The sequence below is a fragment of the Myodes glareolus genome, chromosome 11 (genome assembly GCF_982192425.1).
Source record: "Myodes glareolus chromosome 11, mMyoGla1.1, whole genome shotgun sequence".
Classification (NCBI taxonomy): Eukaryota; Metazoa; Chordata; class Mammalia; order Rodentia; family Cricetidae; genus Myodes; species Myodes glareolus.
In genome coordinates, this window is record NC_142036.1 from 24,091,338 (window position 1) to 24,110,643 (window position 19,306).

The 19,306-nt window shown below is 41.9% G+C and overlaps 1 protein-coding gene across 8 annotated transcripts in view; it reads right to left on the reverse strand.

The window, feature by feature from the left end:
* Nucleotides 1-19,306, reverse strand: part of Unc79 (unc-79 subunit of NALCN channel complex) — a 246,882-nt gene that overhangs the window by 59,772 nt on the left and 167,804 nt on the right. For 6 of the 8 annotated variants that reach the window (XM_085697861.2, XM_048449516.3, XM_048449518.3 and 3 more), the window contains 3 exons: nt 8,486-8,593; nt 5,321-5,437; nt 2,761-2,844 (listed from right to left, as the gene is read on the reverse strand). In XM_085697861.2, coding sequence (XP_085553987.2) covers nt 2,761-2,844; nt 5,321-5,437; nt 8,486-8,593 — 309 coding nt within the window. The remainder of the gene's footprint in view (nt 1-2,760; nt 2,845-5,320; nt 5,438-8,485; nt 8,594-19,306) is intronic. The other 2 variants (XM_048449519.3, XM_048449514.3) reach the window with 1 other exon arrangement.

Here is a 19,306-nt window from a genome sequence, read left to right on the forward strand (position 1 = left end):
AAGGGGCAGAGGTAGATTGACCTCTGTGACCTCAAGGTGTGGTGGTACACACCTTTAATCCCAATGCCTGGGAGGCAGAGACAGATCTCTGTGAGTTCAAGGTGTGGTAGCACACACCTTTAATCCCAGCACTGGGGAGGCAGAGACAGGAGGATCTCTGTGAGTTCAAAGACAGCCTGGTCTACAGTGTTATTCCAGGACAAAGATATACAAAGATCCTGTCTCAAAAAGTAAAAGTAAAAATAAAAGAAATAGAGGTTAAAATAAAGCCACATAAAGATGGAAAATGCACAGAGAATCTTCATACTGTATGCTATTATGCTCTCTTTAAATTGTTTGATTGCTGAGGAAGGAGCAACAACTGCTAAAAGACTTTTGTTTATAAATGCTGCTGAACTAACCCAAGATAGGAATTTTGAAAATACCTTGGCTTCAAAACTGAAGTCAAAAGGTATGTTACTTTGGAGAAGAGATTTTGCTTTTGTTTCCACAGAAAACGAGAGACTCTGGATTTATTCAGAGTTAAGAATAATCACCTTTGACCAAGGGAGGCCACCTGAAAAATCTCCGATAGGAACAGATGGCCCAGATGACAGAGGTCTACATCCAGAACTGATCCAAGACTGCTGCCTGAGATGATCGAGACTCACAGGATACTCCAGTCATGACTTGATTATAACTCTAAATTTTCTTTAGGTCCCCTTAAGACTATCAGCGCCCCCAACCAGCAGGAAGTAGCCTGAAATACTACGCCCACATTCCCAACAAATGGATTATGGGTATTTTCCTTTGTTTAAAAAAAAAAAGAGGGAAATGGTGTGGGAGAATTGTCTGTATTCTGTCAATCATATTTTAATAAAACACTGATTGGCCAGGCAGGCAGTATAGGCGGGAAAGCCAGACAGGAAGTAGAGGTGGAGCAAAGAGACTGGGAGTTTTCTGGGACACAGGAAGCTCTCTCGCCACTCCTGCGCAGATCACTGAAGAGGCAGCATGTAACTTGCCCAGCTGAGAAAGGTACGGAGCCATGTGCTAAAGTAGATAAGGATAATGGGGTAATATGTGTCATAAGAGCTAATAAGTAGCCTGACCTAATGAGCCAATCAGTTTATAATCTTATGGAGTCCTGTGTGTGATTTTTCTTTGTTGCTTGCCGACTGTTGGGGTACTGGGAGGGACAGAAACCCCAACAAGCCAGCCCTCATATTACAGAGCTCTGGCATTTTTGCGGCTTCCCAACAAGCACTGCCTAAGAGGGGTGTTCTTACAGCAGCCCCACGAAGTTGTTTTTCTCAAAGACAACACAGAAAGTATGTTGTGATATTTATGGCAGTCATCTGTCAAAACAAACAGGTTAGGTGACTGGGCATTGGTTCTTATAGAACAACATTAGCTGCACAATGATTGCTAAATCCTGCTATTGAAGTGGAAACAGGCAAGAAATATAGAAAAGAAAACCACAGACCTCAGCCGCTTTTCTTTGTAAATGACCCACAGCCAAGTTGGTAGTATTAAACTCAGCCTCCATTTTTGTCCCCCACTTACTGGCAACAATTCTGAGCCAACCACCACTGTTGCCTTCAAGAATATCCAGAGTCCCTCTGTACAGAACTGAACAGAGAGCACTCAGAAACTGGAATAAAATCCAAAGCCTGACTTCAAAGATGGAGATGCTGATAAACATCCCTTTTTGGATCTCAGAGACAGCAGAGGTTCTGCAGGCACACTGTCTCAAAGTACGCATCAGCCCTGCAACTGCACTACGAATCAGCCCCGCAGCTGCACCAGCGGACTCTCCCCCTTGCAGCGAGAAAGACTGGAAGACTGGACATCACCTTCACGCATTCACCTTTACTTCACGCTGGTTTTGCTAGGTCACTTAGATCACAACCAAGCACCAAAGATTTGTTTCAACCACCCTGACTCATGAAAGCATCTCTTAGCCTCATAGACAAGTGTCTCATCTCATCTGATAGGAGACTAGAAGGCTACTCATTAGCAGTGAAGTGTCCAGAAAGCTCCCAGTCTATAGCAACATAGGTCGGCTTGATTCAAGAGACTACTTAGAAAATGTGGTCAGAAATCTTTTCTTTTCTCTTTCTTTTCTTCCTTCCTTCATTCCCTTTCTTTCTCTCATCCCTTTCTTTCTTTTTAAATTTATTTTTATAAGCGATGATAGGTTTACCAGCCTTCTGAACTTTAATAACAAAGATAAGGATTAACTAAATATGTACTTAAATGTGTGCGATGAATTTGGAAAAGCAAAAAAGTTCAATGACAGTGCAAACGCATACTCATTTTGCTCCCACACCCAGAATAAAGCATGTGTTTTCCATACATATCACCCACAGCCCCAACGTTCTAGAAAAAAGTAAGGACAATCTGAACTCTGCTCAGGAAAAGAACATGGGATGACATGAAAAACTGATACATCTCGGAAGGAAGGCTGAAGAGCCCAGGGATGCCTGGTCTTGAAACGAGGATTAGAAATGGGCCGCTATTTTCAAATGTCCAAAGTGTGAGGTGAGAAACGCTAGAATTGTCTCATGTGGCCCCAAGCTTTAGAAAGACACTCTACGGCAGAGCCTTTGTCGGTCATGTTCAGGGATGAATTGTCACGTGTTCTCCAGCCCTGGAGGTGTTTTGCAGGTGGGAAATATGTGGAGTTGTTGAAGAAGATGTTCTCCACCTGCTGTGTGAATCCGTGAGGGGAACATGGCCCTTCAGGTCTACAGTCTGAGACCCTGGAACTCAACCAACCTCTTGTTCTCAGCGGCTGTCCCTCCAGGTCAGGGTTTAGGCACATTGGCACGTTACACTGGCGTTTCCCGGGCTGTACCTGTTCTGTGGATAAAGAGAGCATTTCAGTCTTCAGTGTGGTCAGTTTAATACAAGTCACAGCACAGTCAAAACACAAACAATGCAGCCAACCATCATATAAGGCCATCTTTGTCATGGTTACTTTATTAACACAAAAAGACTAAACCTGGGGGATAGGTAGGGTTGTTCAAGCTTTGTTACAAACCTGTCACTCAGTTAAATGAACTACATCTGAAATGGTAGAGGATTTAAAACTATTTTTAAGTTCTAGTCCCACTCTGTTTCAAAGGAGCTCAAATCCTGTGTCTCCAGATATGAAATAAAGGGCCAATGCCATGGCCATGGAAGAATGGTTTATGCAGGCCAACAAATACATCAATGATACTCCAGGGTAATGGCCAACAGTTCACACAGGAGCCACATGGTAGAGAAGATGGTAGGGATTTGGCTGAGGGACGGAGAACCAGAATAAGGATCAGGAATGGAGTGGCACTTAGGGACTATCCATTCACATAGAAGAAGTGTACGCTGGGAAAGAGGCAGACTATCTATGAATGAGCTGGCACATGCTGAGGCGATTCATCACAACTCAACTTAAGCTTCTTTCTCAGCATATCTACATGATCACAGCTATTCTTAGTGGAAACTCAAGAGCCAATGAAGCAACGTGCATGATTCAAAGTGACATGTCACTTAACGTCATACTAGGCATTCAGAGTCTCTTCTGCTGGGCTCAGGTAATAAGCATGAGAATAATGAAGCTGGGTGCAACATAGACTCAACTGTAGGAGGCTGAGGCAAAAAGATCACTTGAGCCCAGAGGTTCAAGACCAGTCCGGGTAACAAAGAAAGATAGTGTCTAAAACAAACAAAGCATTTAAAAACTTGAGAATAATGAGTTAAAGATTTTACTAAGGGACTCAGAGATAAGTGAACCAATTGGAGGGTGGAAAATGAAAAAAATAAGCCCCGGTAAGCTCCAATGAAAAGAATTGGGACAACATGGACTCTTAAGTGTGAAGTCAAGAAGACAAGAAACATTAAGCCAGGTTGAAACGTGAAAAAAGCGGCTACATGGGCTACTCAGCATCATGGAGGGTTTTGGAGCTTCAAGTACAGGTCAGAAATTGAGGTCAAGTTACATTTAACTCTACTTAATCAAATTGGGATGTAGTCAGAATCTACATTGGCTGAGGCTATGCTACACACTGAGCTACAACAGCACAGCAAAATGACTTTCAGGGCCCCCAAGTCAACCCGGGCATTTAGTACCAAAGATCTAACTGAACTGTGCTTCTCAGGCTACACAGCCCCATCTCTCAAGAGGGAGGCACAGTCCTCCATGGTACAAAGAGGGGAGACCATGTTAAAAACCAAATACATCCTTGGGGATGGGTAGCCAGCGTCTCTTCCTCTCTCTCTCTTGTCTGTTTCCTCTTGGCTACTCATGGCTCACTCCTACATGCCAGTGAATGAAAACACCAAGCCTTTGACATGCTAAATGCTCCTCTAAGTCCAGGAGACTGAAGTTGTCTGTTACACGGGTTTGAGTGTGGTATGTGAATCTCTTCTTGAAGAACAACAAAGGTAAATAGGAAGACATACATACAATTTAAAAAACAGCCCAACATTTTGGTTGTATGCATGCTGTGATTCTGCATCATAATGAAGAAATTAAAAATCATCTCACAATTGGAGCCAGAAAATAATAAGCAGGATACTAAAGTGCACTCCCGCAGCATGTTGCAGTAATCAGCCCTTATATTTTCATGGTGTTTGCACACTTCAAGGTGCTTTTATGCTTATAATCTTGTGCCGCAAATGACCCATTTAAATTAAGAAGAAAGACTAAGGAAAGGCAGGCCCTTGAAAGGGAATCACTGCGGCGCAGTGAGCTGAGAGGCAGCATAGGTAGAAGATGTCTTAAGGTTCAGGAAATGAAAAGCAGGCATATTTAAAATAGGTGTGCCACCGCAGTCAATTTTTACTGTATGACAGGTAAGGTGCAGTTCTGGCTTGTGCACATGAGGGTGTGCGGCTGCCACCTGGTGACCCTGCGGGCTAAAATACACAACTCGTTCCCAAACTGGTGGATGATGCCATTACCAGCTGCCGTTTGTCATCAAATCATCACTAACCTCAGTACTTCATACTCCATGAAAGAGAATTTGATGACCTCTTTTAAAACTTTGTGCCATGAGACCATAGCTCCACCCCTCCTCCTCAGGCAGATAATCTGAGATCTGAAATCTGGATTTTAAAGGAATAAAGAATTGGGCTTGCCTAAATGGAGACCAGTCTAAACAGAGACGAGCCTAAGCGGGGATCAGTCTAGATGTAGGCCGCAATGCTCTAGAGCACTTAAAAATCTGAATATGTGTTAATTACTTCCAGGTATTTTAAAAAAACACCTATTTTAACCAAAACACACAAGAAGTGGACAGAGAGAAAGTGGCATTAGCTAATCTGAGAGCAAACAAGAAGAAAAGGCTTGACCCACCAGTGTCCCAGTTGCTGATGTTATGGGGGGCGCTAGACTGATGCTCCAGCTGTCGCTTCATTAACTGGCTCATTGTCACAACTCCCAGAGATCCCCTTTTCATCTGCCTATACTGAGCTATACGAAGGAAATTAGGAGATGATTACTGGGCGGAATATGTTTCCCATCGCACACACAGGCTCTATACATCCACACAGATCTTAATTGAGTCTTTCTTAGTTATTAGTCATTTTTGATTACTCCTAATCAAGTGAAAAACTTAAGCCTTTCATTGTTCCCAGTGTCTCTGTGGTACAGGCAATAGTAGTGCTCCTTGGCATTGATCTATCAACTATACATATTTACTCAGTTATCAGTGAATTTTTTTTTTACTTATGTGCTCTGCCACATTCTAAAAAGAATTTAAAACAAACAGTGTTACCTTGAATTGAATCAAAAGCAATTGAGATAAGCCAAAACATTTATTTAAAAGTCTGCACTGTTTCCAAGCTGTGTGAGCCCCCTGTCTACTATTTGGAAAATTGAGAAAACAATGGTAATGTTTTTGTTCTTCAATTAAGCCCTGATATGATTCTCGGCAACAAAAAGTTGTAAGCTCTTCCAAACCAGAGAATAAAAAGCACACTGCCAGTTGTGTTAACTTAGAAAGCCACCCTTGCCTTTGCTCCTGTTTCCCCTGTGAGACACTCAATGCCTAAGCACCAGCCCAATGTGAGCACTCAACCTCAACAAGATGGCCCATAGGCCTAACCCCCAAGCACCCAGAGGTTGACAACTTGGGTTCATCTGCCCAACTCACTTGAAAGGGCAAATTCAGAAGCCAAAGCTCATGAACTGCACACCCCAGAAAGGAACACAGAGACCAAGATGTCCACTACACAGCCCTTGGACAGCTCTGAATGCTATGTACCGATTTCGCAGCCAACAACGAGGCAGCAGTAGGCATGCAGGGCATCATTTATAACATCGCTTATGGTGTGGTCAGCTGCTGCTTGACTTACGGTGGTCACGGCAGGTTTAGGTACAAAACAATCAACAGGCAACTTGAGCAAGAAAGGGATGTGATGGGATTTGTGTGTCTTGGAGCCCATATTCATTAAATTTGTGGAAATAGCTAACCAACTGAACAGCAAATGATTTGTTTATTGATCGGCAAATTTTATAAGTTTGCAACTCACTTGAAAAGTAAAGCTTTAAAAAATTTCAAAAGCAGAACTATTCAGGGTTTTGAACCCAGCGCCTTGCACATGTTAGGCCTTCTGACTGAACTATGCATCCAGCTTAAGAGAATTTGAAAGTATTAAAAAAATAAGTGGCATCTTTCAGACTCAGTCAACGACATGAGACCTCTAGTGTTGAGAAAGAATTTCCCCAGTTCTTAGCTTTGTTTTGGTTTACAGTACTGGGGATGGAACCCAGAGCCCCCACAAACAGGCAAGGGCTCTACCAACGAATTACATTCCCAGTCTCTCAACTGATTCTAAAGACTGCAGAATTCCTGAGAGCAAAAACCCCAGTGGATGAGGTTTCTGGCATCTGCCTCCAAGAGCACACCACCAAATTCTATGATGAATGCTTTTTGTGACAAGGGCAGGAAAGATAGGGACTAATGTGCTAAACTCTCTCCCAAAGGGCTAGGCTTTCACAACTGGGAGATCCTGACCCATTTGACACACTGGAATTAGAGTCATTTAACCATTCTGGCCATTTCAAATCATGCTATGTAGAGTTCTAAGCAGGAATTCAGAATCTTTTTGTTTTTAAAGGTGATTCATGCAAATAAAGAAGAGAAAATGATCAGTTGAGATTTGTCAAGTTATCTTATGTTTTTCATGATTAAAAAATAAATAAAATATTTAGCTTTAGAACTAGCCATTCTATTTTGCAACCAAAGGCAAAAATATCTGTTGCTTAGAAACTATTTCTTAAAAATTTACAGTCTTACAATTGATTTAGAATTATTCAGAGACTGTGTGACCACTAAAAATAATATTGATTTGCTTCACCCTCCAGCACTTGGTGGCTCTGTGACATTAGGCCAGCCATTTAGTCTTCCTCCTTTGTCCCCATGCAGTGCTCATGCTATGTATGACCGATTTGCCATGGTGGAGATATCAAATAAATACAGGAGGAGAATCAAATAAATGATATCTAGGATCACCATTAAGACTGTACTAATTCCTCCCTGAGGAAGTGGGGGGTCCTATTTATTCACTTGTGATTCCCAATGACAATCACAATACCTGGCCCCCACCAGAAACCCATGGAATAATGAATGAATAATGAATGAAAGAATGCATGAAGGGATAAATGGTGACAATGATTCCTTTCTATACAACCAGACCAGCATTTACATTAAGATCTATATCTGGCTTTTCAAAGCATCTGCCTTTCAATGGATGGTCCATGAAGACTCACTAACTCTTCAGGCAGCATCCATATGGAACACAAATTTATCAGGACGTGAGAGAAAGAGCTCCAGAAAGTACACTTCTGTCTGTCTGGGTGACTGATTCCTCCCAACAATTTCTCTTTGCTGAGCATCTCCTGACACCACTGAGCTGAGCAAACACCTTGATGGTACAGCAATGGAACTCAAGTTTCTCATGGCCAAAACCTAGCACCCTATAGCAGGGGGAAGTTTCAAAATACCTCATATAGGTTTTATAATGCATTGGGCCATTGTTATTTTTCAGCCTAAAAAGAGCAGATTTAGTTGTGCCCACAGGGTCCTGATACATTTATTTTGGATAACTCAGATAAAGCTGTGTTCAGGATGGAAGATAACTCAGATGAAAACAATGAGTTCCAAGTAAGATTCTGCCATAATCAAAGCTTTGCCTGTGTTACATGGCCAGCTCTGTGTTCTATGCTCAGGCTAGTAGTGATGTTTACTTTGCTGAATAATGAAATTTTGTATTTATTCTTTAATAAATTAGGGTTCTTGGACAATCTGTGCCCATATGATTAATCCAACATTCGATGTATGGGCTAGAGCAGGCCATGCTACCCTCAGGAGTTTCATAGAACACACAACACTGTATCACTGAGGAAGCTAGTACAGCATTTTTTTAAAGTAGGAGGGCTAGCAAAATCGAAAGTAATATGTACAGATCATGTCCCAAAAGTGACACACACAAAAAACCATCACTGAGAAACACTTACTTGATATTGACGAGTGGCTGCCTGTTTCAGGGGCACCTGCTTCTAATGTAGGGGCAGATGAAGATTCCCGTGGCATTTCCAATGTTGAAAGTCCTTTAGCAGCCGGATCTACAAACAGAGATACTGCTTACAGTCAAGGACAGTGGTGGAAAGTAGTTAAGAACCTTCCCAGGTCTTTTCACCTCTTATCTACCATGCCTGTTCAAATCTTTAGGCACTTTCTGCCTCTAGCGATTACCTTGGAGGGGTTACATACATTCTACATCACATTATGCACATGCTTCTCTGTCCCTTAGGAGAGTGATGCTTGCACAGATGCAAAGCTAACGCTCAAAATGTCCATAGTGCTAGCTAGCTCTGAGACAGGCACTTCGCTGTTCCGTATTTGTTGATTTTCATTTAACACCTACTAATAGGTCAATATCCCATTCCACCTATCTCCACCTTTGTCTGAATGTTTCCTATTCATTTACATGTTAATCTTCAATAGAAGATTTCACATCCAAGGAGGCTTCCAGGACACTGTTTCCCTTCAAAACACTCAGTCAGGTGACCTTCTTATGAAGCATTTGACCTTAATTTTTTCTCCAAACTTATCACACTGTAAGGTTATTAAGTTACTAAGCTGGAAGCAATTTAAGAGCAGGACCTGTGTCTGCTAAGAAATAAATAGTCCTAAATGAGACTCTCAGTATCTCGAGAGCAGTGGTTCTCAACCTTCCTAATGCTGCGACTGCTTAATACAGTTCCTCAGGTTATGGTGATCCCCAACCATAAAATTAATTCATTACAGAAGAGGAGTAGATATGGGGCACAGGAGAGGTGAAGAAGAGAGACTGGGAAGAGAGGAGGAGGAAGAAACTGTGGCTGGGATGTAATATATGAAAGAAGAATAAAGAAAAAGAAAACATTATTTCGTTGATAGTTCATAACCATAATTTGTTTCTGTCATGAATCATAACGTAAATATCTGCTATGTGACCCACAGAGGGTTGTGACTTCACAGCTTGAGAACCGCTGCGTTAGAGGGACACGACCTCTGCTTTGTTTTCTTCTATTTTATAAATATCCTCTCCAGTGTCATGTATTTTATGCATATAATATTGTCTTATTAATCTATCAATATTGGGAAGTAAGCCCTTCTACAGCATTCTAGATAACTGCACAGTAACCTCAAAATTTCTGAAAGGATTGGCGTGTCGAAACTACAATTCTTTACAACAGCACTGGGCAGAGAACACACTGAGCCTCTTGCTGGCTCGGAGTTGCCAATGTGGGTTTCCATGACTACACCATGCTGTGAGTTAGAGGCAGCCATATTAAGTGGCTTCAAGCTCTCAAATTCAAAATGTACCATCTCATCTTTTTCATAATGCCAGCTGCTGCTTCTTGCCACAGAGCAATCAACAATATTTTATAATCAATGTCTGCTGCTCCAACACTAGATGGCATCAAGCCTGTTAAAGCATCAGATACAAAAGGTCCCAGAACAGAGTCTGGAAAAAGTTTTGAGGCACTGGCTTTGGAACATAGACTGTTCAGTTTTCGAGGTCTTTCTGACACATAGATATGGCTGCCATATTAATAACTTTGTGTGTGTTCTGTATGCAGATGTTCGTGTGGGTGTGTGTAGGTGTGCCGGAGTTTGATGCTGAGTATTCCTTGCTCACTCTCTACATGTTTTCTCTCACCGAACCTGAAACTCGTAGATTCAGCAAGGCTGACTGACTAATGAGTTGCAGGGATCTGTCTGTCTGTGCTCCACCCTGCCGTGACCCCCAAACAGTAGCGTCACGGGCAGTGCACTGACTTTCTTGACGCTGGCACGGCTGCTCGTTATCCAAACTCATTCCTCATGCCTGCTTGGCATGCAGTTTGTCAACTGAGTCAAATCACCACTAAGAACTTCGGGTTTTCTTTCTGCAAATTTCTTTATTTGGTGTGTGCGGGCATGCGTGTGTGCGTGTGTGTGTGCGTGCGTGTGTGTGTGTGTGTGTGTGTGTGTGTGTGTGTGTGTACAGGTACCTCTAGAGGACAGGAGAGGGTACTGGATCCCTGGATCTGGAGTCCCAGGGGCTGGGATCTACACTCAGGTGCTCTCGATGAGCAGTATACACTCTCACTGCTGAGCAGCCGCTCCAGCACCTCCCCCCAGTAACTTCATGGTAACAAAACAGAGTAACTGCCGTACAGTCTCCCAAACACTCCTGACAGTGAGTAACCATTTGATGTTACTTTAGTCATCAAGATAAAAATGTTAGGTATTGTTTTTCTATAATGCAAAACTAGAGAGGTTACATTAGTGCTTCTCTTACCCTATTGACCTGCCTTCTCTGTGTGCTACAGTCGTGGATTGTGGTCTGCCAATAATATGAAATGAGGAAAATGAAATTAATCTTCAAGAATCCACTGAAAGTTCATTGTGGCTTTTTAGGTTTTGGGTGTGTGTCCTGAAATCCTTGCTGTACTTTAACCTTAAAGAAACAGTACGAGATGACAGCTACTGATGTCCTAGTCTGCACAAATTCTTTAGACTAGGCCATCTTTCCTTAGTTCTCAGTCATTTTTCTGAAGCCTCTCATCTATATAGAGTTTAGAGCAAACATTTGAAAAGAGATGCACACTTATTTTCAACACATTTGCTCTCAGTTTTCTAGAGCCATGTACAGAAGAATCAGTGACTCCCCATCTAGTCGCATGCACCAGTGCTCTCTCAGTCTCTTGGGATATAATCAGAAAACAAGCAAAACAAAAATACTGCATTGGTGTAGGAAGCCCTTCTGTGTTTGTGTTGCTTTTATTGGTTAATGAATAAAGAAGCTGCTTTGGCCTGTGATAGTGGAAAGTGGAGCCAGGTGGGAAATGTAAACTGAATGCTGGGAGAAAGAAGGCAGAGTCAGTGAGATGCCGTGTAGCCACCTCAGGACACAGACACATCAGGACTTTGTCAGTAAACTACAATCCTCATGGTAAAATATTAAATAATAGAAATGGGTTAATTTAAAATGTAAGAGCTAGCTAGAAATATGCTTAAGCTATTGGCCAAACAGTATTGCAACTAATATAGTTTTTTGTGTATTTATTTCAGGTCTGGGCAGCCAGGAACAAAGGAGCAGCCTCTGCCCTACATTGCATCACAGAACTTTGATTTGATTTGATTTGATAGGGGAAGACATGTGTAAAAGTGAATAAATTGTCCTATGTTGAGGTAACATTAGAGACAGGAAAGAGAACCAGATGCCGGTTGGGGGGTTGGCTAAACTCAGGGCAGGCCTCACTGGTGAGAGGAAGTGAGAGAGTGCATCAAGCAAGTATTGGAGCACTTAAGCCTTGGAGAACAGTAGGTTGAGGCCCTAAGCTAAGAGCACGTAGGGGTAGCCAAGAAATGGCAAGAGGCCAGTGTGGCCATGTAGAATTTGTAGAGAAAGCAGTGAAAATAAAGAGAGAGGACTGATATGGGATTTCCCTCTGTATGCCGTGATTCCCATTAATGAATAAATAAATTGTCTTGGCCTGTTGACAGGGCAGAACTTAGGTAGACAGAGAGAACTAAATGGCATGCTAAGAGAAAGGAGGCAGAGTCAGAGGGAAGTAGCCCCACTGGAACTGAACAGAACTTTATCCAGTAAGCCACTGCCTCGTGATGATACACAGATTAATTAATTAAATTAAGATATAAAAGTTAGCCAATAAGAAGCTAGAGCTAATGGGCCAAACAGTGTTTTAAATAATATAGTTTCTGTGTGATTATTTCGGGACTAAGCAGCAGGGAACCAACAAGTGGTTCCTTCCCTCCAACAAATTGGCACCAACGTGGTTGACTAAATCCACGTAAAACCCGAGAGTATTTAAAAAGGAATCCTAGACACAAAAGAAAACAGCTAAGCGTGGTTTGGTAGCATCATTTTCTTGGATGGGTTCTGTTTGCTAGAAGCAAGCAGAGGCATGGCTCCTTTAACAGAGGTTTTCCTGATTCAGCCAAAGCAGAAAAAATAAGGTGTGGTTTTAAAATGCTGGCTTTCTGAGCTATGCAGCCAGTGTGAACTCTGACGAGGTCTGGCTTTCAAGCATTTAAATGAGTTTTGTTGTGAGCAGGAGTGCAACAACTACTTAATGGCTCGACATGGACCTGCTGCATTCTTGGAACTGGGGCGGTGTGCATGGCTTGCAGAAGCGGTGAACGGACCTCTTCCACCATGTTGGACTGAGCGGAGCAAGCAGGCAAGGCCATATTTGACCTAGTAATGGCGCACCTTAAGTTCATAAGAAGGGTTTAGCATTTTAACAAACACTTCTGGACAGTAACAAATTACAGATGCACAATAGGACAGATTCAGACATAAAAGACCTCTAAACGAGACACAGTGTTTAAAAAATGTACATAGGCTTGGGAGAGAGAAGAAAAAGAGTAAAGAGACAGTACCTGTAATATGAAAGAGTACAGACAGTAATAGAGTAAAGGAGTAAAGATAATAAAATAAATATTAAAAAGTAATAGAGAAAGAATAATAAGCCATGTGACAATGTAAAATTTGCAGAGAGTCTGGATTATGTATACTATTGTGTTTCTTTAAATTTTTTGGCTGTGAAGGAGCTAAGTACAGAGAGACATTTCATTGTATGGACTTCTAAACTAAATCAGCATATATATTATAAAAGTATCTTGACTTCAGAATTTGGGTCTAAGGATATGTTGCTTTGGAAAAGAGGTTTTCCTTTTGTTTCCACAGAGTATGAGAACCTGTAGAATTTTTCCAGATTAATGTGGTTTGATGGACTAAACCCCCCTGAAAGGTTGCCTTGAACACCCCTCAGAAAATTACTTCGTCCAATAAACAGCAGGAAGAAGTTTAGACAGAACTACGCCCATATTTCCAAATATTGTCTATAAGTGTTTGTTTACATTTAAAGGGAGATATGCTATAGAGATTTGCATTGGTATAGATCTTGGTTTATTAATACAAATTTAAGATCAATTTTGTTCTATGTATATTTCTGCTCTTGATTAAGGTATTGTGATTGTACAGCTCATTTAAAAATGCAATATATAATTAAGAAATATAGGTTAATAGATAATCATCTATAATAGTCAAGTTTGTAGTCATGTTAGTTAGATTTTCTAGATGTACAGAAATGTATTTCATATGGATAGGCATTCTTCAAATCTTTCAAAGACTACAGAATATGGCATTTAAAATGTTTTAAGAACTTAGGACTTTTCATAACAATGAGACACATCTGCTCCTGGCAGCACCAATTACTTGAAGAGGATGATGGGCACTGAAGACACTTCATACAGAGTTGGTTAGCCATTTGGGCAAGAAACTGCTCTTGCCTGGACTGCTTAATGGACTGAACATGCAGGGCCCACAGAGAAATGACTGCTGAACTTGCCTAAAGGTGAAATGGTCTTTCAGGGTTCCTGCTTCATGAAAGAGTCTACCAGACATTCTGAAGGACACAGAAGAAAACAACTAAAAACTGCCAATATAGGTGGAACCGCCTTTGAAATTTTCTGCTTCATGGAAAAGTCTTCTGGATATTATGGGCCTTTAGGCTGAAGATGGATGCCCCAACAGTACAGAAGCACTTTGGGTGACTGTCCAGGGAGTGATAAGTCTCTGTCAATTCTGGAGTTTTGGAAGTTGCTTACAATGCACTTCCTGTTTATTTAGGTAATATATCTTTCTGAAGTTTTTGATGGAGTTGAAGAATTGACAGTTATAATTATAGTTTTCCTTAGTTATGATAAAAGATAAAGTAGATATAAATATTGTAACAATAATTCTTACTTGATACCTGTTTTGTTATATGAATTTTACTATGTTAAAGTTAAAACTTTCCTTTTTATTTAAACAGGAAAGGGGAAGTGATGTGGGATTTCCCTCTGTATGCTGTGATTACCATTAATGAATAAAGAAACTGCCTGGGCCTGTTGATAGGACAGAACTTAGGGAAGCAGGGAAAACCAAATGGCATGCTGGGAGAAAGGAAGCAGAGTCAGACAGATGCCAGTTAGAATCTTTGCTGGTAAGCCACTGCCACGTGGCAGTATACAGATGAATAGAAATGGGTTAAAATAACGTAAGAGTTAGCCAATAAGAAGCTAGAGCTAATGGTCCAAACAGTGTTTTAAATAATATAGTTTCTGTGTAATTATTTAGGGGCTAAGTGGCCAGGAACAACCAAGCAGCCTCCTGCAACAGAAGATATGAGAACAGGGATGCTAGAGAAGTCTTGAGGCATATGAGGAATTCAGATTTTTACTGCAAGGGATGTGGGAAGGCCCTGAAAGGACTTATGCCAGAAAAATAAAAGAGACACTATTCTATTCTAAAGGATCACTCTGCCTATTGTACAGAAAGGAATGAAGGCCATGAAGGAAGGCAGTGGGAGAGGAGTTAGGAGACAAGAGCGGGTATGCCAGATAGGATGTATTGACCCTTGACCCAACAGTCACTATAGAAATGGTGGGCATACGAAGGAGGTGGTATATGTTATGTCTTAGAGAAGATTAAAGTTGCCAGATGGAACTAATGATTCTCAGTTAAGGTTTAATTTCTGAGAACAGCAAGAGACTATTTTATAGTATGATTATGTCCTGTACAATGTGAGAGATGAGACTCCATGTTCTCACTTCTCCCTGAGCGAGCCCCTTTCACTGAATGACTTTGACATCCCTAGGAGGAATACAAATTTCCCTTTGGTTTTGGTTCAGTCATGCGATTTTCTTTCCCCTATAAAGGATTTGCAGGCGTTCTATGATGGTCCTGGTAAGATGTTACAGTCAAGGTAAGACGTTATAGTCAAGTTGATACAACCTAGTGTCGCCTAGGATGGGAGAACCACAAATGAAGAATTGCCTTGATCAGAGTGACTTGTAGGCATGTCTGTGGATCATTTTCTTAAATGCTAGTTGATATACAAGGACCCAGGTCACTATGGCAGTAGATCCCTAGGCAGGTTGGTTTAGGCTGTACAAGAAATCTAACCAAACATGAACCAGAAGGAGAGCAAGCCAATAAGCAGCATTCCTCTGTGGTTTCTGCTTCAGTTCCTGCCCCAACTTCTTTCAATCATGAACTGTGACTTGGAAGTATAAGCTAAATAAACCCTTTCCTTCCCCAGGTTGATTCTGGCCATAATGTCTTCTTATTGCAACAACACGAAGGAAACATTGACTTAAGCTTTTGTAAGTGTCTGTACAATTGATCTTGTACTCTGTTGCTACATAACAATAAGAATATCCCTAGACTTTGTGGAATACTGAGAAGGCTAGAAAGCAAGGGAAACAGAGCTTGGCTGCCCATCCAAGCTGGGTCTAGCTTAGTTCATCTTTACATGACCAAGACTCTCAGAGATAAATCATAAAAGCTTACTGTTGTATGCTGGTGATTGTTTTGATATGACATTAGTACAGCAATGGGTAACTGATAGTTGTCTCAGTAAATGAGATCACCAAGAAAGTAGGTGTCCCCAGAAGTGGGGAAAAGACAAGGGATATACTCCCTTGGGGAAATGAGGAAGAACCAACAGGAGAGACTGAGACTTAGTGATCAACAAATAGAAAGGGAAAGCCAGGTGCATGCATCCTAGAAACCACTTTAAGTAGACGTTATCAATTATGTCCAATATTGTAGCTATGCCAGAGAAGAAGCTTCAACAGTGACCATTGGATTTAGCAGTGGAGGTCCTTGGTGATTTTGAAAAATACAGTTTTGTTGTTGTAGTAGGGAAAAATGGAAGAAAAATATCACAGAAGAAAACTGGAGAGTGCAATTGTTGGATGCTGAGGTGTTTTGAATGACAAATGTCTCATTGGCTCATGTATTTGATCACTTGCTCCCCAGTCAGTGGTGCTGTTTGGGGTGGGGTGGAGCCTTGATGGAGGAAGTGTGTCCTTATGGCTTTGAGGTTTTATAGCCTGGCTCTATACCCTGTGCCCTTTCCCTCTGATTGCTGACTATAGATAAAACATGATCGGCCATCTTCCTGCTGCCATTCCCATACCATGCATTCCCCACCATGATGGACTCTAACCTTCTGGAACCATGAGGCAGAATAAACTCTTTCTTCCTTTGGTAGCTTTGGGTCATAGCATTGTTATCACAGCAATGGAAAGCAAACCAAAACACTGCCTTTATGCCTCTTTTTATTTTTAAGTAAAGAACAAAATAAGATTGTGTCTGTGTGCTCAAGTCAGAAGTTCTTTAAAAGAACCCATGGAGGGCAGAGGGAGAATGTTCTTGTATCCCGGGGTAGATAAGAGAAATGGGATCTTGGCAGGAAACCACGTGGTTAAATGTAAATGTCAGAGGAGAAGGCAGGTGTGGTTGGGAAGTGAATAAATGAAGCAGGAAATTCCTTATGATCGTGTCAGGCAGGAAGAGGTCTTGACCTTTGAGGAGAAAAGCAGCTATGAAATAGCCAAGTAGGAGAACTAAGTGTGGATCTGGAAAATACTTTATAATTGGTGGGTAACTTCCCAGTTACGGTTTGTCACCATGAGTTTAAAATGAAATATCCTACGTTATACATTTTTATCTAGACATATTCGTCTGATTGGGGCAAATGCTTGTGCACAGAGAGTTTGGTTTCATGAAGGATGTATACATTCGAGCGTGTTTGGGAAAGGATGCCCAAGAGGATAGACTTGAATTTAAGGTGAGAAGAAGATAAGACAGAAGTGGGAGACAGTAAGGTACAGTAGGATCGATAAGTCCTGGCCGAGAGAGAGAAGAACTGGTCATCAAAGAGCAGTGGATATCACTGAAATCTCAGGAAGGCTGGGGTTGTTGGTAATAAGCCTGGGATACAATTACAGAATCAGTGGCTGAGCTAAGCTCGAGGATGGAAAGGCACTGGAGAAGGCCAGTTCGAGAAACTGGGACGCCTGGGAATCAGAAGGCATCAGCATGTATTACTGAAACAGTAAGAATGAAGAACAGAACAGAACATGGGTGTTGATGGGGTCAAGAGTCAGGGAGTACTAATGAACAACAGGACTGTGTTTGATGGGCTGATGACAGCAGAATCAGAATTGTAGATCTTAGAGATAAGGAAATAAAGGCCTGTGGGGGCATGGTGAGTGCAAACAGCCTCCAACCCATGCCCCCAGCCCAGTGGCACATGTCAGTTACATGGGCTTTCAGGAAGCTGCATCCTCAGGAAGAGCCAGGCTTCCATTACGTTAGGAAGGTGATGGAAATAAGAGCTAGACAGAGGAAGACAGACAAAGGGTTTTGCTAAAAGGAACCCATGAATTTCTGAGGGTGTGGAGGGAGGTAGTATGGGAATTTTTCAGAATTTATGACAATCTAGTGAAGCAGAAGAAGAGCAGCCCAGCCAGCAGAGAGGTGGCCCTATCCTCTGGGCAATGAGCAAATGAGGCTATCAGTGGAGAGGATTGGGAAGAGGGCGTGTCTGGACCCCTCTCGCTCCCCTCTGGTAAAAGCAGAAAGCCTGACCCAGACACTCATTGTATGGGCCCCTCCTCCTTCTAGTGCTCCCAGTAGGGAAAGATCTGTATGTTTGTGTGAAGTGGAGGGCTAAAGAGCCAACTGACAGGGTAATTTTCAAAAATTCAACAATCGTCTTCATATACTTTTCTCTTGTTCTGGGATCAAATGTATGACTACAAAAAAGAAAACCAGTTTTTCACTTGGTATCTTGGGGAACAACTAAATATATGGGAAAATGAAGAAGCTAAAATGTATGCACATACTAACGTATCCTGTGAATTATATACAACCTATGTACAATAAATGTCTATCATATACAACTCCTACCATGCACCTATAGTTTCTGGGTCAATTCCGTCCTGCACTCAAATGCAACAATTCCCCTGGTCCCAAACAAGATAAAGATGACCAAGTTTCCGTCAAACCCTTCTTAGTTGGTTAAACTTTCCTGATGAGATAAGACTCCACCCTGCCTGGCTAGAACATGACCGGTTCCAAACATGCTAACGCTCACTCAGTAGTTTTTCAGTGTCTTTGAGGCAAACTGTTGTGTCCTATGGCTAGGAAAGAGCTAGAAATCCCTATAGATGTCAGGGAAGTGAAGGGGTCTGGGTATTTCTCCGGAGTGGGAGAGTGGGGGGAGCTGGACTAGGACGAGGTAGACCGTCCAGCATTGCCTTCGCCAGCTTGTGTCACCTGGGGAAGGGGCACGACCTAAGAATTCACAGGCTGGACTCAAGGTCACCTCCACGGTCTTTGCCAGTTCTCAATGGTCTCTGGTTTCCAAGCAGACAAAAATAACTGTAGCTTTTCTCACATCCTTTAATCACTGCCATCATTCAGACGAGGAGGAGGAAGCACCCCCATCAGGGTTAACGTGACAGGAGACTCATTTGGGATTAGTGAGGGACCAACAGAAGGCCACTTTTTATACAACATTTTCTAAAAATTGTGCCTCAAAGAAAACACAGCAAAAGACACTTAAGACTGGAAACGCAGCAGTTGGTGTCTGTGGGTCAGAGTCCAGATTGTACCTGGAAACTGTGCACTGACCAATCTACTGTAACTCCTGAATGATTATTCAACAGTTCATTTACTCTGCATTTGGACTACATAGTTCACTAACATAAACAGAGTGTGATGGCTGATTTTGGTTGCAACTTTACATTACCTACCTAAGAAAAGCAACTGCTAGTTACATATCAATGGAGGAATTGCCTCCATCAGATTAGCCCCTGGGCATGCCTGTAAGGGCATTTCCTTAATTACTAATTGTTATAGGAAGGACTCAGTCCACTATGGGCACTGCAAACCAGAAGAAGGCAGGCCTGGGATACGTAAGAAAGGGAGCTAAGCCTGG